This window comes from Nyctibius grandis, chromosome 5, assembly GCF_013368605.1.
Source record: "Nyctibius grandis isolate bNycGra1 chromosome 5, bNycGra1.pri, whole genome shotgun sequence".
In the NCBI taxonomy this organism is placed as follows: Eukaryota; Metazoa; Chordata; class Aves; order Nyctibiiformes; family Nyctibiidae; genus Nyctibius; species Nyctibius grandis.
In genome coordinates this window covers 77,362,163-77,377,586 of record NC_090662.1, presented here as the reverse complement: position 1 = coordinate 77,377,586, position 15,424 = coordinate 77,362,163, and the positions used below count along the sequence as shown (strand labels likewise).

The following is a 15,424-nucleotide window of genomic DNA, read 5'->3' as shown; positions in this document are numbered from 1 at the left end:
GGTTCTCAGCTATGCCTTAGGTGATTTGAGGTGATTGTCCCCATCAGTTCCACTGGCCTTTTTGAAGTCTTTGCTGCTGCTTTGCTGCCATCATTTGCAAGGAGTGAGCTTGGCTGGGAAAGCTAAAGGCAAATAGCTCCCGTTTTTACTCCACTGACCAACAGTGTGACCGGAGTGCCTGACTAGTTCTGTTCAATCATGTAGTTTTCTCTCTTAACACCAATACATCAAGTAGAAGGAGACCTAAGCAAGCTGCACAGGGTGGCTTAATCTCCCCCTGTCTGAAGAGCACAGACCAGCAGCTAAATTTCACAGAAAAAGGGCTGTTCCTTTTCTGCCTTTCCCTGGATAATGGATGGAACCCAATGGGCTCAATCAAACTCAGGGCCTGTGCAGGCAGTGGCCATTGCACCAAAAAGCCACATCTCTAACATGATCATATGGGATTTCCGGCTGATATCCAGGAGAGGCATACATTGATAGGGTCCCTGCAAAACAGGCAGAGTTTTGGATGAGTCCAGTTTTCAATCCCTAAGTAGAACTGGAAAGGACAATGTAGTAAGTCAAGTTTCTGTGGTTTCATCTGTACTAATAAACTAAATAAAGCAAGACTTCAGGCTCAAATTATGTCTTGCAATCACTTATCTTGAAGAATTGCCAGCAGTGTCCCAGCTGCCTGTTCTAACTAGCAAACTTCCACATAATGCCCGGGCACAGGTCAGTGGTTAGGACAAGCCCAAGCCAGCCTGTTTGGTGGGGAGAATGCAGTTTAGACATACATACATGTTCCACTTGTCTGCAGGTCCAGGAAACTGGCCTTGACCCCCTTTATTTGCTGGTATGGATGTAACCTGTGACAAAAGGGAGAATCTGGAATACATTGGGTGGTTCTGGACCCTAATATTGACCCTTCTGTAAGGCATGATTATAGACACAGGCTTCTGAAAGGAAAATAAATGGCCAAGCTCAGTGATGAGCACCTTCTTCACTTCCACAAAATATAACCTGTCAGATCAATGAAAGAAACCCAGATACACTAGAATAAATCTGTGGCCAGAAACATGTGTGCATATGTATGTTCCCACACAAAAATACACAAACATCAGTTCTTGCTTTTCAATGCAAGAAGATGGCTGTAGAAATTAAAGGTAGAGGAATCAATAAAAAACATGGTACAAAAATGGGGAAACATTCCTCTCCTGCTTCTTTCATCACCCACACAATTCCCAAACAGCTCCTTTCCCCCACCTGACCCAAAAGTACAGACTAAACAAAAAACCCTGAAGAAAGAGCAATTTCCAGTTGGGCTTATTAAGCACTATGAACTTGTGTTTTCAGAGATGTGCAGCTACTCAAGGGAGGTTGCAGGTCTAGGTGTATGTATCCCTTTGTAGCCATTGTAATAAATCTGTGGAGCTTGAGGGGAAAAAAAAATCAAATAAGATACAGAATGTCTTCATCCCACTAAGGCCAGTGGGATTCACACACATACTTGGGATCTTTCCTGTCTCAAAGTCATTGATTTCATGGTATACCCAGATTAAAAGCAATTCTTTCATAATGGATAAAATCGTGGGTTAAGAGTATATACTCTCTCAGGAGCACCTGCTTTCTGCTGGATGCTGGAGCTGTGAAAGTAAATGCACTGGTAATTGAAGTGCAGCCAACTGCAGCATATTCTGCTCATCAGGGTAATTTTTTTGGTCATTTTATGACCTACTTTAGGTGCTTACATTTTTGCTATTAGAGCAAGTTTACCTAAATAACAATGAACTATGTTTTCTTCCACCCACTCTCCCCAGATTCTTTTTCTATAAAAAACATACGGATAACATACATGCCTTCACTCAACCAGAAAGCGTTTGTTGTCTTAAAAATGTTCAGCTCATCCTAAGCAGCTGTTGGTTATGTGTAGCAGCTGGAGACATTACTGTGGGACACTTCATGTGTTAACTCAGTTCTTTTCTTTTTTTTTTTTCCTTTCCGTGATCCACTCTGTACCTTTCTTACTCTTAATCTAGTGCTGATCATTCTCCCACGCTCCTTTCCCTGCCACTGGTTTTTCCTTCCTGTGCCATTTGTGGGGCTCCATTATTCCTCTCTCTTTCTTTCTCTCCTTTTTTATTTTATCATACCCTCTCTGATGCTCTTTCTACTTTCTTGTTTTATCAGGCCATTTTCTTTTTCTTTCCATAGTCAAAATTTTACAGCTTAGCCTTATTTTCCCCTTTCCCTGTCCATTGCTTACTGGCTATCTTGTTCTTTTCTCCTAGTTTAAGCACTAAAAACTTTCCAAGTTGCACTGTGTAGTATTCATTAGCTTTACAGAGAAGCTCCTGCACACCGCAAATGCAAACTCCCTGTTGTATAGTAAATCAGTACAATGATTAATACCAGCCTTTATAAGACAAAAAAACAAAAGTATGCAACTAATTAGATTAAGTTAGTGTAGTCCTACTGTTTAAAAAAAAGCATTTTGCTGGCTATCACTTTGTCCACTGAATTTAAAAAAAAACCCAAACCTCTACAAATAAGTGTAGGAAGCATGCTTAAAACAAAATAAACCCAGAAAAATGTCCTTTACCTTGCAGAATTACAGAACGCAGGAAATCCCTGGCTCTTGCTGTGGAAAATGTGTGCCAACTTCATGTGGCATCAGGCTGAGAGATGGAAGGCTTAAATACCTTCAGGTAAGTTTTAAGCACTCTTTCTTTTATTTATGAATAAATGTAAATGTAGAACAGACTTCTGGTGAACCCAAGGAAAGTGCATTTTTTTCCTCCTTTTTGATTAGGCAGCATGGTATTATTAGTGCCTTTTCTTTTTTATCTCAGAATGGTTTCTCCAGAAAGTTCTTTTTTTTTTTTGCTGTTTGTAAATGAAAAAAAGGAGACTTCGTAACACAGTTCAAAATTCCAAAGGGACATTCTAGATGCACCTGCAAGCATGAATATTATCAAGGAACATTAACTGGAATATGAGCTCAAACAACTACTTAGAGGAAATTAAAAACTTCATGTTAAATGAGAAATGGATAATTTAAGTTGAAAATGTGAATTTTGAAAAATTTCTCCAGCATGAAAGGTTTTTAAACAGGAGTGGATATTTTTCTGGTTAAAACCCATCAGCTTGTCACAAGAAACAGCATATAACATTTTCTTTTATTCCATTCCTGAGCTAAGTTTTAAATGGGGAGAAAATGGGAAGAGCAGCAGCTGGTGAAGGGTCTAGAGAACAAGTCCTATAAGGAGCAGCTGAGGGAACTGGGGTTGTTTAGTCCGGAGAAAAGGAGGCTTAGGGAGACCTTATCACTCTCTTACAACTACCTGAAAGGAGGTTGTAACGAAGTGGGTGTTGGTCTCTTCTCCCAAGTAACAAGTCATAGGACAAGACGAAATGGCCTCAAGATGCTCCAGAGGAGGTCGAGATTGGATAGTAGGAAAAATTTCTTCACCAAAAGGGTTGTCAAACATTGGAACAGGCTGCCCAGGGAAGTGGTTGAGTCATCATCCCTGGAGGTATTTAAAAGACGTGTAGATGTGGCGCTTAGGCACATGGTTTAGTGGTAGACTTGGTAGTGTTAGGTTTACAGTTGGACTGGATAATCTTAAAGGTCTTTTCCAATCTAAATGATTCTATGTGGGGGGTGTGGTTTTATGTATTTTTTTAAAGCAGCTCCTAACTCAGCCACAAGTTAAATATTCATATATATTTCTATTTGAAAGACAATTCATAGGCCAAACTCCCAAGTTTCTTACTTAGACAAGTTTCTCTTTTAAGTTAATGGAAATTTCTTCCCTGTTAAGAGCTGAAAAACATCAGGTTTTGGCAGTCTTGACTGAGCTGTAATCAATGTGACTATGGAAGTAAGTAGAAGATGATGACTTTGTTGATAAACAATTCTGTTTAGTAAAGATTTCTATGTTTTATAAAGTTCACCACCATGGTACGTTAAGTGGAATATCAGCAAAGGAATAGTCAAGTTGTATAGTATCCTGAAAACTTACTGTCCCATGTTGTTTCTGTGTAAAGCTAACAGCCCTTAAATCTTTACAGCCAAATGAATCACTGCAGGATGGCTGTGATAGTCACTCCTGTAAAGTAAATGAGAAAGGGGAATTTATCTGGGAAAGGAGAATCACTGGCTGTCCTCCATTTGATTCCAGAAGATGTTTGGCTGAAGGAGTAAGTAGTGAAATGCGTCCTGTTTCCAGGTTTCCTAATAGACTGTCATGTTTATGGTTCTGTATATAGGTACCTTATGTGTGTAAGGGTGGGAAACTCCAACCCTTTTCCAGCACCTTTGGCTAAACTGAATTTGAACTTTCTTTGAAATTCAGAAAACTGTAAGTTTTATTTTAAAATATATGCTGGTTTTATGTGGGACTATACTGCAGGGGAGATGCTGAGCTTGTAGTAATTCTGTTCCATATGAAGGAGCAAACATAAGAAAATGGTTGTTCTAACAATGTTTTCAGTTTGTTATCCAGAGCAAAAATGCGTGGATAATTACACAAACTGAGAAAACCGTCAGATCAGCCCTTTTTTTTTTCTATGAATATGCATATGAAATGCTAAGACATTTTTTATCTACCCTTGTATGAGGTTAGGGAAAGGAATTTTCACAATGCTGTAAGAAGAGCTCAAGCTTCCACATTTGCAGTTGTTTGGTGTAATAAAAATCCTGCTCAACATATCCACCCATCTTCCCTGTGACTTGAGGTTAGCAGTACGCTGAGGAACAGAGTGCAGGTTGGGGTGTAGCACATGGGGTCCTGCTTTTGCTTATCTAGCATCACGCAGGTGTTTATAGACACCTGTCCCCATTTTCTTGGGCACAACAGGAAGCAGGAAACCTTTAACAAAGCTCGTACCCAAACCTCTCTCTACGTACGCATCAAGCAAGGGGAGGATTTGGTATGTATAATGCAGAAAGAATAAAGCTTCTATAGTGCATTTCTTGCTTTGTGAAATCACCATAGCACACACAGTTTTGTTATACAAAGAAAGATTTAGAAAAATGCTGGATTATGTTACAGGCTTGGGGTTAATATAATATTCTAAAGATCTTCACTGAAAAATCAGTGAAGAATAGTTTACTTTTTAACTAGAACTTCCCAAACTGCATTTATTCTCCTCCCATCAAAAAAAAAATAACTATTTCAGCTATAAAATTAGTGGTTTTCATCTAGTTACAGATGGAAAGTTTACGTTGTTCAATTAAAAAAGCCTCCAAACTTTTGTATGTAAGTTCGGGTGTTTAGTGCAACAATGGCATCACCCTGCAGTATAAATATTTCTCCATTTTTCCTTTCACGATGGGTTTTCAGTAATTTTCCACCATACATTTATTTCTGAGAATTATTTTCTACATGGTAGTAATGAAACAAGAAAAATAAAGGTTTTGGCTGTTAAAACTTATTTGACAGATGTGATATTTTATGAAGATTTGTCTGTACATTTTCAGCTGTTGTGGAACAGGCATGCTTTCATCTATATTGCTAAAAAAAATCAAGAGGGACTGTTTAACTTCCTTTCTTAAACAGATGTAAGACTTGAATGCTATTGGTTTTATCACTCTGGTTCCCAGAAATTTATTTGTATTCCATGTCTTTAGAAAGCTCCTCATATAAGGTGAAAGCAATATTTTCAGGTGTTGAACTTGCTAATATAGTCAATTATTTCCAATCAGCTATCAACAAATACAATCACAAAACCTTAAAATGGGTAAAGAGATGATTACTAATGTAGATTTATATAGAAATACAATATACAAACACAATTTTCTTGCCTAATACCCTGTTTTAAACAACTCTCTGTATTCTTCCAGCAGAACAAATGTGTATTACTTATGCCAAAATAGAAGTTTTCTTTTTCTATTGTTTTAGGGCAGAATTGCAAAAATTGGCAGTACCTGCTGTGACACATGTAAGTAAATAAGCCGAAAGCCTAATGGCAATAGCAGAGAGTGTAAGCTACTGAGTAAGCAGCTATGTTTTGCATAAGACACAGTTTAATGAAACAGAGCTAAGCAATGTGGTTAAAATAAACCATCGAACAAGTCCGCCTGCTGATTGGGATACTGCTGTCATGTTTTGTTCACTAGAACACGTGTTTTGACAGTATTCACAAGTGCTTAGAAAGAAATAGATACTCTCCACATTTTATGCAGATGTTAATTATGAATGTTTTATTTTATTGTTCATCTAAAGATAACAGGAACAGTATTGCACACACAGGTTGACAAGTCACATAACCTGATACTGAATATGTGAGGCAACCACTTCATGAATAATCAATCAACTTAAAATGAATTTAGCAAAAAAATCCTGGTGGCAGTAATGCGATTTTGAATGTTTTTTGATAATATAACAAAAAAAATCATAGGGGACATGCTTGTCAAAGGTGCATTCCTATTGAACAGCCTGACTGCATCTTAAATTCATCAGTTTAGGAGTCAGTCCTGCAACTCTTAATTTAATGCATCATTTTGTAGATAATCCAAATGTCAGGCTGTGAGCATAGGAAGGGTCTGCTTACATGGGGAAGGATTGCAGGGTTGGGTTCTCATTTCTAAAATGAATCTCTGATGCTTTTGTGAACAGACAACCTCTCAGTTTTCCCCTTTGTAAGTAAAAAAATAATAATACTGTAGCTCATTTAAAATAAAAAAAAAAAGTAACAAGATTGATATTCTCTTTTAAGGTCAGAATAACAACATCTTGCCTGTGTTCTGTTATCTCTCTTTTACTTTTTTTTTTTTTCTCTGTGCATGTGCTAATAAATAAAAGATGTCCAGCATAGCAGCCCATCACCACACTGGCACAGTAACTGCTGTAATAATACCCCTGATGAAGGACATTAACTCTAGAGAGTTTGCAGCCATTGCCTGTCTGTATAATGACTGAGTTCCGGCTTGAGAAATAGAAGTCAGAAAGCTATTGAGCTAGACTGTCGTCAAATGGCTCAAATGGGTAATTTAGTTAAGAGGGCGTTAATCTACCAGACTTCAAGTAAGGAAAACTAAAAATTATTTATTAACAAAAACAGATTTTAAGATTTAAAAGACAGGGTCGTGGGCAGGCTCTACTAATTGAGAATGCCTAGCACTGCACTTGAGGAGGGGAGAAACCCAGTTCCAAACAAGCACAGCTCAGTACATATATTTATTTACCAGTTATAGTGATTTAAAAGTGATACCTCCTTGCAGCAGCAAAAGCAAACTGATCCAAGTGAAATATCACGTGCCTAAACCAGCCCATATTGTATGGGCCTTCAAATCCTTATTCCCATTCCCATTTCCCCCAACCCCCATGTTTGCTTGTATATAGGTCAAAACAGAAAAGTCCCGTATTACAGCGCAGTCCTATTCCTGGTTGCTTTTCTATTCAGGGCCCTTCATAAGGAAAAAGCCAACATACTACATCCAGCCAACTAACCATGGGTTATCAATTGAAGGATGGTGATTAACACATAGCTTTGAATTAAACAGATACTTCTAGATACCAAACTCTCTCTCTCTCTCTGAATTTTTATCTTTCCACTAGGGCACTCAGTAGCAACAGGCCGTATGTTACATACTCTACAGGGAACACCAAGGCTTGGCAAAGCTACTGTAAAAAAGCGAGTAATTTAATTATTCTTAAAAGTCAGATAAGACAATAATCAGTTTCTCATGGACACAGAGACTTAGATATAGGTTACATTGCCTTTGCAGGTCTTGAGAGAGGTTTTCTTTCAGACACTTCAGTACAATAAAGTATTGGGCAAAGAGCTTGTTCTCTCAAGTTCAGAGTACAGTTCAGGGTCATGCCTTTGGTTCAGTGGCTACGTGGTTCCTACGTGGCTTCAAGCAAAGGTTGTTTAAGAAGCCAGTTCCCCTTTCTATGTTATGCCTTGGCAATTGGAGTTCATTACTGTGTCTGGGGGGCATTGTTCCAGGTTTTAAGTATGTAGGAGCCCATAAGTGAAGAGGCTTATTTTCTCATTAGATTTTTGTGATACTAGCAAAGGATTTGATTATTTGCAAAGGATATTCCTCATTTCCCCCACTTAACAAAGAAGTTGCATCTCCACTTCTTTTCCCTGTTGACCTCAATTGCATATGTCTTGTTAAGTTACAAGCACTTGCCTTTGCAAAGGAGGCATAGTCTACAAAAAAAAGTAAATGAGAGTAGTAAAGTAACTTGAGAAGAAGTTGATAAGTCAGGATCAAAAAGGTGATGAAGCTGTGTTGAGTCTGATGACAATTATTTTGTTTGGGCTTTTCAGTTGTGCGGACACAATTGTGTATTCCTTCCACGTGGATGAGTTTTATCAAATGAAGTGATGAAATCATTAAAAGAGAACTGGCAGTTCCAGCCCTGGAGCCAGAAACACTTTTCAAGTTTTTTTTTTCTTTTAATGAGATGTAAAGCCTTAGCAAGGGACAGAGACAATTTGGTACTAACATTCCCATGGAAAAGGTATTGAAAGCTATGTTTGCTGCTAGGAAGATGGATACATTTCTCTTCAATTTATGTAGCTACTTGTGCAGCTCTCTGAAATGCTATGGTGTACTACATAAAAAATAGTCCAGTGTTCTGGTAAATGCAGAAATTCCATTGGTTAGCTAGAAATGAGTAAAAAGTAAGAGCCTGTCTTTACACAGAGGTATAGCACTATATTAACACTACAAAGAACTTCTGTTTTCAGTGCATAAAATATCCGCTTAAAAAAGCATTAGCTCCTTCACAACTCTTCAGATGTGGACCGAAACAGACAAGAGTGTTCGGAACAAAATATTCTGGATTAGTCTGTGTTTGAGCATGTCAATGGCAAGGTTGCCTTCAAAAGTGGAAGAGCAGAGTCACCGTCGACTACCGCAGTTAACAGATCATAGCAAACCAACCTCGCTTCACAAAGAGGGATCAGCAGATTCCCTGAGCTTGCACCCTCCACACATAACACATCCAGACCTACTGCCTCGTGTGTGGATTTATATTTAGATGGAAAAAAAAACGGGGAGAATTTACTTAACACTAAGAGCAAAAACTATTGGAAAATAAGTATCAGACTATTTCATGACTTACTGAAGACAGTGGAAAAGTTCCCATTGACCCAAAGTTAGATTATTGCAGAATTAGTTTTTTATTTTTTTTTTTCCTAGTTTTTCTTTTTGCCATGTTAGTTTTCTGTGAAATCCACCACACGTGCAAGGACTGTTAGGAGTTGTTAAATCTAGGAGTCCGATAAATGCAAGGCTGCCACAGCTCCATGTCCCCAGGTCCAGGGAACAGTGAGGCTGAGCGTGTATCCCAATAGGCACACTGGCAAACACATGTATACAACATGCACACACACATTCTTTACATACTCATGCAGAAACACTCAGTACTCTGTCAAACACAAAGAGCACTGGCATTTACATCCTGATCTCCCCTCTGGCTGATCAGGACGAAGGTCCTTAGTGGTCTTAGGCACTCACTCTCTCCAGTAACTGGTCCTGCATCCCTGCTAACCAAGACTCATGGGCCCTATGACCTGTGGTCCTATTCCAGTTGCTGGTACTTATGCCTCCATACACACACATCCACACAGAACAGAGTCCATCACCCAGGACAAGTGGTTAGAAATGGAGTTTAATAACAAGACAGGACAGGCTGCAGTGATCAAACATAGGGCGAATCAGACAGAAGTATGGACCTGTTGAGCAGCTGTTGAGCATGCAACAAACGCCCTTTGCATCTTTATCCACCCGTTTTCCCATGCTTGTTCCTCACCAAACCACCTTAAACCCTCCCTTTCCCCACCTTTGGTTCCTCCTGTAAAAATCCCATGATAAGTGAGACTTGTAGAATCCCAAAAAGTTCTTCCCTAGCATCACATAAGGAGTCCCACACAGTCCTGAAGGCAGTGACCCACCTCAGTCTGTAAGGTGCTCTGGAGAGCTGCTCCCACTGACTCATCTTGAAGGGCATCATCCCAAGACAATGGGATCTCTCTCCTGTTACATCCCCAGGAATAGCCAGGTCAGGGTGCTCTGTTTCTCTGATTAGAATATTGGGGTTCCCATGCGTGTCATCTTTTTCCTGTGCACCTGCTTGCCCAATGTACCATTGAACTATCTTTAAAAGCAGAGTTATCTAACACAGAAACCAACAGGTAAAAGGCAGATGCTGTGTGGCAAGGTGACTTTAAAACAAAGCAGTCAGTTGAAAAGAAAAATGAGGGAAACCCTGCTCTCCAGTGGAATTTTAGGGCTGTATTGTGATACAGTCACACAGTTCTATGTTAATTACTCTAAGGAGACACACCTAATTCTCTTGCTAGGGATCTTACCAGTAGTGACATCTCACTAACGGCAATTTCAGTAATAAGGGGAAGGGAGTTAAAAAAAGCAATTGTCAGCACTTTTTTCTTTTCTTTTTTTTTTTTTTTTAACTTGGTAGGTGTGGAAGTGGAATGCCGACCAGTAAGTACTAGAATGCAGTATACGAATATCAACGGATGTGTGGCTGAAAAGGAAGTGCCTATTTCTCATTGTGAGGTAAATAACAAAAGCAACCACCCTGCCCCAAGAGCTGCCCTTGTCCCCTTTCTCTCTTCCACAAGGGAAACCTTTGCCTCCACTATGGCTTCACTTCACTGAGTGGCACATCAGTTTCTGTCCTCATCAATTCACTCAAACAGTGCAAACCTCATTGGCACTTATTTCCTAAAATAATTTGGTGATCCTGAATTTTCCCTGTTCAAGCCATCATGAAAAAAGGCACATACACTAAGGTGTAAAGGCTTTATTCGTACCACTCTCCTTTGCTTCCAACAGAAGCATATCCCTCTTCAGGCTCTGAAGTTGATTTATGATGTTATTAGTTAATACTTATTTAGATGCATGATACTTTAACAGACATTTAAACTTGAGCGCTATGATTTGACTTCTGTGCTCTATAAGCTCTATGACTCCTCTGTTTGCGCACTAAGCTGTTGTGTTCTGCATGTCTTGTGCATTTCTTCCACAATCAGATTAAAAGTTTAATTTCCTGACCATCACTGCTTACACCTTATAGAGCAACTTCCATTTGAAACAGGTTTCCCTTCTGGATGTTCCCATCTCTCTGAGACTGGGAACCAAAGATGACATTCTCTTCCTAGACTGGGTTGTAGCAGGACAACTTCTTAATCTGAGATAACCATGTTTCATACAAGGATTGTGTACAACCCTTGTACAGAATACAAACTATGGCTTACAAGGATGGCAGTCAAGAAGATGGCTTGCACCCAACCCTTTGAGTATTCCCTTTACTTAAGGCAGTAGGCAAAATGAGTCTCTATCTTTCCCATGGCTACTGGGAAAAGAATGGGAACAGGGAGGAGAAGTATTAAGAGCATACATGCCCAGCTTTTCAGATAGCTACCTGGTGAAGGGCCTTCATTTGCTACACAAGTCTTAATAAGAGTGGAAGCTTTAGGAACAGTATCAAACAACACTTACTTTTCATGAAAAAAAAAAATTCTTGACCTCTTGTCCTGTCCACAAAATCAGTGGTAATCAGGTCTTTAGCCATGGAGTCACATGTACTGAAGTCTCCCCTGCAAAAGTACGGATTTTATTTTGTGAATCTGTCTGTATCTTGAGTAAACTAAATACTCAGCCGGTACTGAGTGCAGTTTTTCTAAAGTCCTCCCTGATGCAATGTTTTTTATATTAATCTCAGAAATAAGAGCGTAGAGCCACAAGAAGAAATGGACTCTGACAGAGTTTGATGTGGGGCCGTTTGTTTTTACATCATGAAAGCATATAGCTACAGGCATTGACAGCTCGGTCTAAATTAGTAAAGTGGACAGACAAGTAGAACAAGGAAAAAACAGCAACCAGCAGGACAACAATGGATGTGTGGCTTGCAACATTTGGGCTAAAGCACTTTCTGAATGCATGATCTCATACAGCTGAGACGATAACCACATGTGCTTAGAAGCCAATGCAATATCACTGGATATCACCTATGACATTTTGAATTATAGGCTTTTTTTTTTGTGTGATCAGTTCCTTCACCTCTCCTTTGCTATGCTTATGCTCATGACACATTACTCTTTGACCAGCACCCCACAGTCTGGAATCAGATACCTATTTCCAAGTTTGTGATTTACAGCAGAGCACTGAACTCCAGGCAGCCGTCCATGGATGTTTTGAAGGGAAGAACCCGGATTCTGATTGCACTGAGGTCTGACACTGTTCAAACCTGGTTATCTCTTTTTTCCACATAGGGCAAGTGCAGAAGCAATACCAGATACTCTGTTCAGACAGGGCAATGGGAAGACCTGTGCAGCTGCTGTACAGCCACTCAAACAACCATAGTCATGATCCCCCTCCAGTGTGCCAATGGGACAGTAGTGCAGCATTACATCCCTTCTGCTTCTCAGTGTGAATGCTATTCTCGGAAGTGTACAGACTGAATATTTCCAAGAAGACCAGTTGTTTAATCTCAAGTTTTATGCTGAAAGAACTTTACAGTGCAAACCTCATTTTCTCTCTGTAGACCGTTTTATCCAGTAGAATCCTGACTAACTAATTGTATCAACATAGCAAACAATAAAACTTACTAACACAACAGAGCATTTTCTGATTATTCTTGAGGTGGTTTATGGGAGAGGTATTGCAGATTGTATTGTTCATCTTCATCTTCACCATGGAAAGTAATCCACATTATTAAAAAAAACACCAAAAAAAAAAAAAGCAAACCCACAACACAGTAACAGAAACAGTTGCTTCTACTTAAAGAACATATCTCAAAGCATTTATCATTGTCCTCAGAGATACTACACTTGCATTCTCCTCTTCAGACCTTAGTGGACTTAGTTGGTCTTTTTTTCCCCTTCAGTCAGGGAGTACAGCAATTATGGCATAAGACTTCATAGTAAGAGAGTGATGTTCTTGGTACAGAAACAATACTGGTTATGGCTCAGGCAATCAAATATTTTTCTGCAATGTATATACATGTTCCTCCTGGAGCTGAATGCAAAGAAATTGTGTGCTGAGGACAGGCTGTGTAACTTATGCATGTCCTCATTACTTGTGAATGGGGCTGAGGGACAGCTTTTACCTATTTACTTCAGCAGTTCCACAGACCAACTTGAAGAGAAAGCTCATCAGTAATCTCCCTCATTTCCAGATACCGGAATTTAATCTGTTGCATTAGCTACAAAAGTTAGAGTTCTTTCAAATGCAGAATTGTCAGTGTCAGGTTTATTTTAGCTACTGCTGCCAGGGATAAATTTAGCAGGATTTAAATTCCACTTGGTCTGGTCGGGCCATGGAAGACAAAAGATTTTCCAGAGGGTTGTTGATCGTGGTGGAATCTAGTGCCAAGCAGTTTCACTAGGAAGTACTAATTTCTCAAAAATATGAGAGAGGGAAAAGTGTTCATTCCAGTTACATTTTTGAAAGACAAGAAATATTTAAACTTCTAATTGAATTAACTTTTTTTTAAATAATATATATAAATCAGATATAGGAGGTGTATTTAAAAAAAAAAGGCAACCCCAAACTTTCCCTATGTTTGTGATGGAATCACTAAGGCATAGGAATAGGTTATGGGTGAAAAAAAATAATAGTTTCTCCAGCTCTAGCAAAGTGTTCTTGAACTAGTGAAAAGCATGTATAGAGGTCCTGAAGGGTAAGAGTGCTCCTGAGAAGCCTAGCAGAAAAGGTCAGGAAATGGGGTTATCCTTGTGCAGTTTTTAGGTTGGCATGTGTAGAAATGGAAGGCATTTCAGAGGACATTGTCACCATTGCCCCTGGGTTACGAGGAGGAAAATTTTGAGATGAAAATCTATTGCTCCTCATATGAATGCCAATGTCACATGATTAAACGGGTCAAAACACCTCCCCATCTTCATGAATGGCTCCCTTTGGAAGCAAACAAAAACTCCCTCTGTTCTTTCAACTAAAAAGGCAAGTTGTATTCCTTTTTGAGAGGAACCAGGCAGATCCCTGCTTCTTCTCTTTTACCATTCAGCTATGGATTCAACACATATTGAATTGTAGGCCCTTTTTTCCCTTATTATTCATTCAAGACATCCTCTATTTCTGGACAGTGCTAGAAGTGCAGGCCTTCTATGCATCACTATTTCTTCTGCTATGGGACCACAATAACCCCAGGGAGAGAAACCAAATTTTAGTTGGCGCCAACCCCACTTACTGCAGTAGATCTCTGTCACCAGTTTTCCTCCATCCTCGCACTAGTTCCTTGTTGTAACTCGCTCCAGATATTAAGCTCCCTGACAGATGGATTTGGGTCACCCTGGTAATCAACTGCATAGCAGCTCATCTGAAGCTGCAAATAAGCAACTCCTGGAACAGCAGCCTGCAATATGAGAGAGGACCAGAGAAAAGGAGTGGATAGGGGGTAAAAGGCAAGGTCTTCCTCTTCCCCTTAACATCACTGGACTGCCCCTTTGTTTCCATCAGTGCCGTCACCCAGACTGACCTTTCTTAGCTCATGAAAGCTGACAGGATTGCAGCCTAAGGCTTCATGGCTGCAGACAGGTCTTCTAATCAGATAATTGTATGAGTCAGGCACCAGCTTATCGGCATGGGGAGGACACACAGGAGCATCCAGAGGGGCGGAGACAGAGCCAGTTTTCTGGAACTTCTGAAAAGCAGACACACACAGCTAGTATTTTCCACCAGCAACAAAGTGGATGGACAGATCTGTCCAACAAACAGGCAAGCATTCCTGCTTTCATTACTTCTACCTCAATTAACAAGAAAAATCTAGTGGATCTAAGTGTCTCAAGAGAGAAACACACTAAAATAAAGATACTGGCTTTCAGACTAGAGCAATTAGTATTTTTTCCTGAGGAGCTCCAGATTATTTATCAGAAAACTGCTTGGTTGTAGGATCAAACTCATAGCAGAGGTAGCTCAGTGGAACTGGATAAACAGAACTGTATTAAGACTTTACACCAGTTCAAGAACTTGTCCCATACTATGTGGCTTTTCTTCACCTTCCTTGGTTGCAATTTTGCTTTCAGGCATCCATGCCAGTGTATGGACTGAAGTACATGCGCAATACATCCCATGAGAACTTATTGTTTTTTCTTACAGAATAGAGTTCTGTGGACTTCTGTATAGTCTATATGTTATTATTCAGGCCTGGCTAGTACCTATATATTCCAAGCAAAGACAAGGCCCTGTTGTGCTCAAGGCCAGAAGGAGCTTCTTCCTTGAAAATCCTGTCACAGAAACAGACAAGTGGGAAAGAGCAAGAGGAAGGGAATGTTATAACATCTCCCTTAACAGACTGAAAAAGTACATAAATTTTGTCCTTGATCTGCTGGCATGAGAAACACCTTTTCAGGCAGCCTGTCCCAGAAGAACTGACTTTCGTCTAAGGCTCTAGTGGTGCCAGTAAGGCAATGGGCTCGGACTTCCTCCATGCAG

General features: G+C 39.7%; 1 protein-coding gene across 1 annotated transcript in view; it reads left to right on the top strand.

Annotated features, from left to right (window-relative positions):
* The window catches only part of VWF (von Willebrand factor), a 144,134-nt gene extending 131,544 nt beyond the window's left edge, over positions 1 to 12,590 (top strand). The window contains exons 48-52 of the mRNA XM_068400423.1: positions 2,592 to 2,690; positions 4,057 to 4,185; positions 5,889 to 5,928; positions 10,431 to 10,528; positions 12,247 to 12,590. Of these exons, the coding sequence (XP_068256524.1) occupies positions 2,592 to 2,690; positions 4,057 to 4,185; positions 5,889 to 5,928; positions 10,431 to 10,528; positions 12,247 to 12,435 (555 nt within the window). The 3' untranslated portion in view covers positions 12,436 to 12,590. The remainder of the gene's footprint in view (positions 1 to 2,591; positions 2,691 to 4,056; positions 4,186 to 5,888; positions 5,929 to 10,430; positions 10,529 to 12,246) is intronic.
* The last annotated feature ends 2,834 nt before the right edge of the window (positions 12,591 to 15,424 follow it).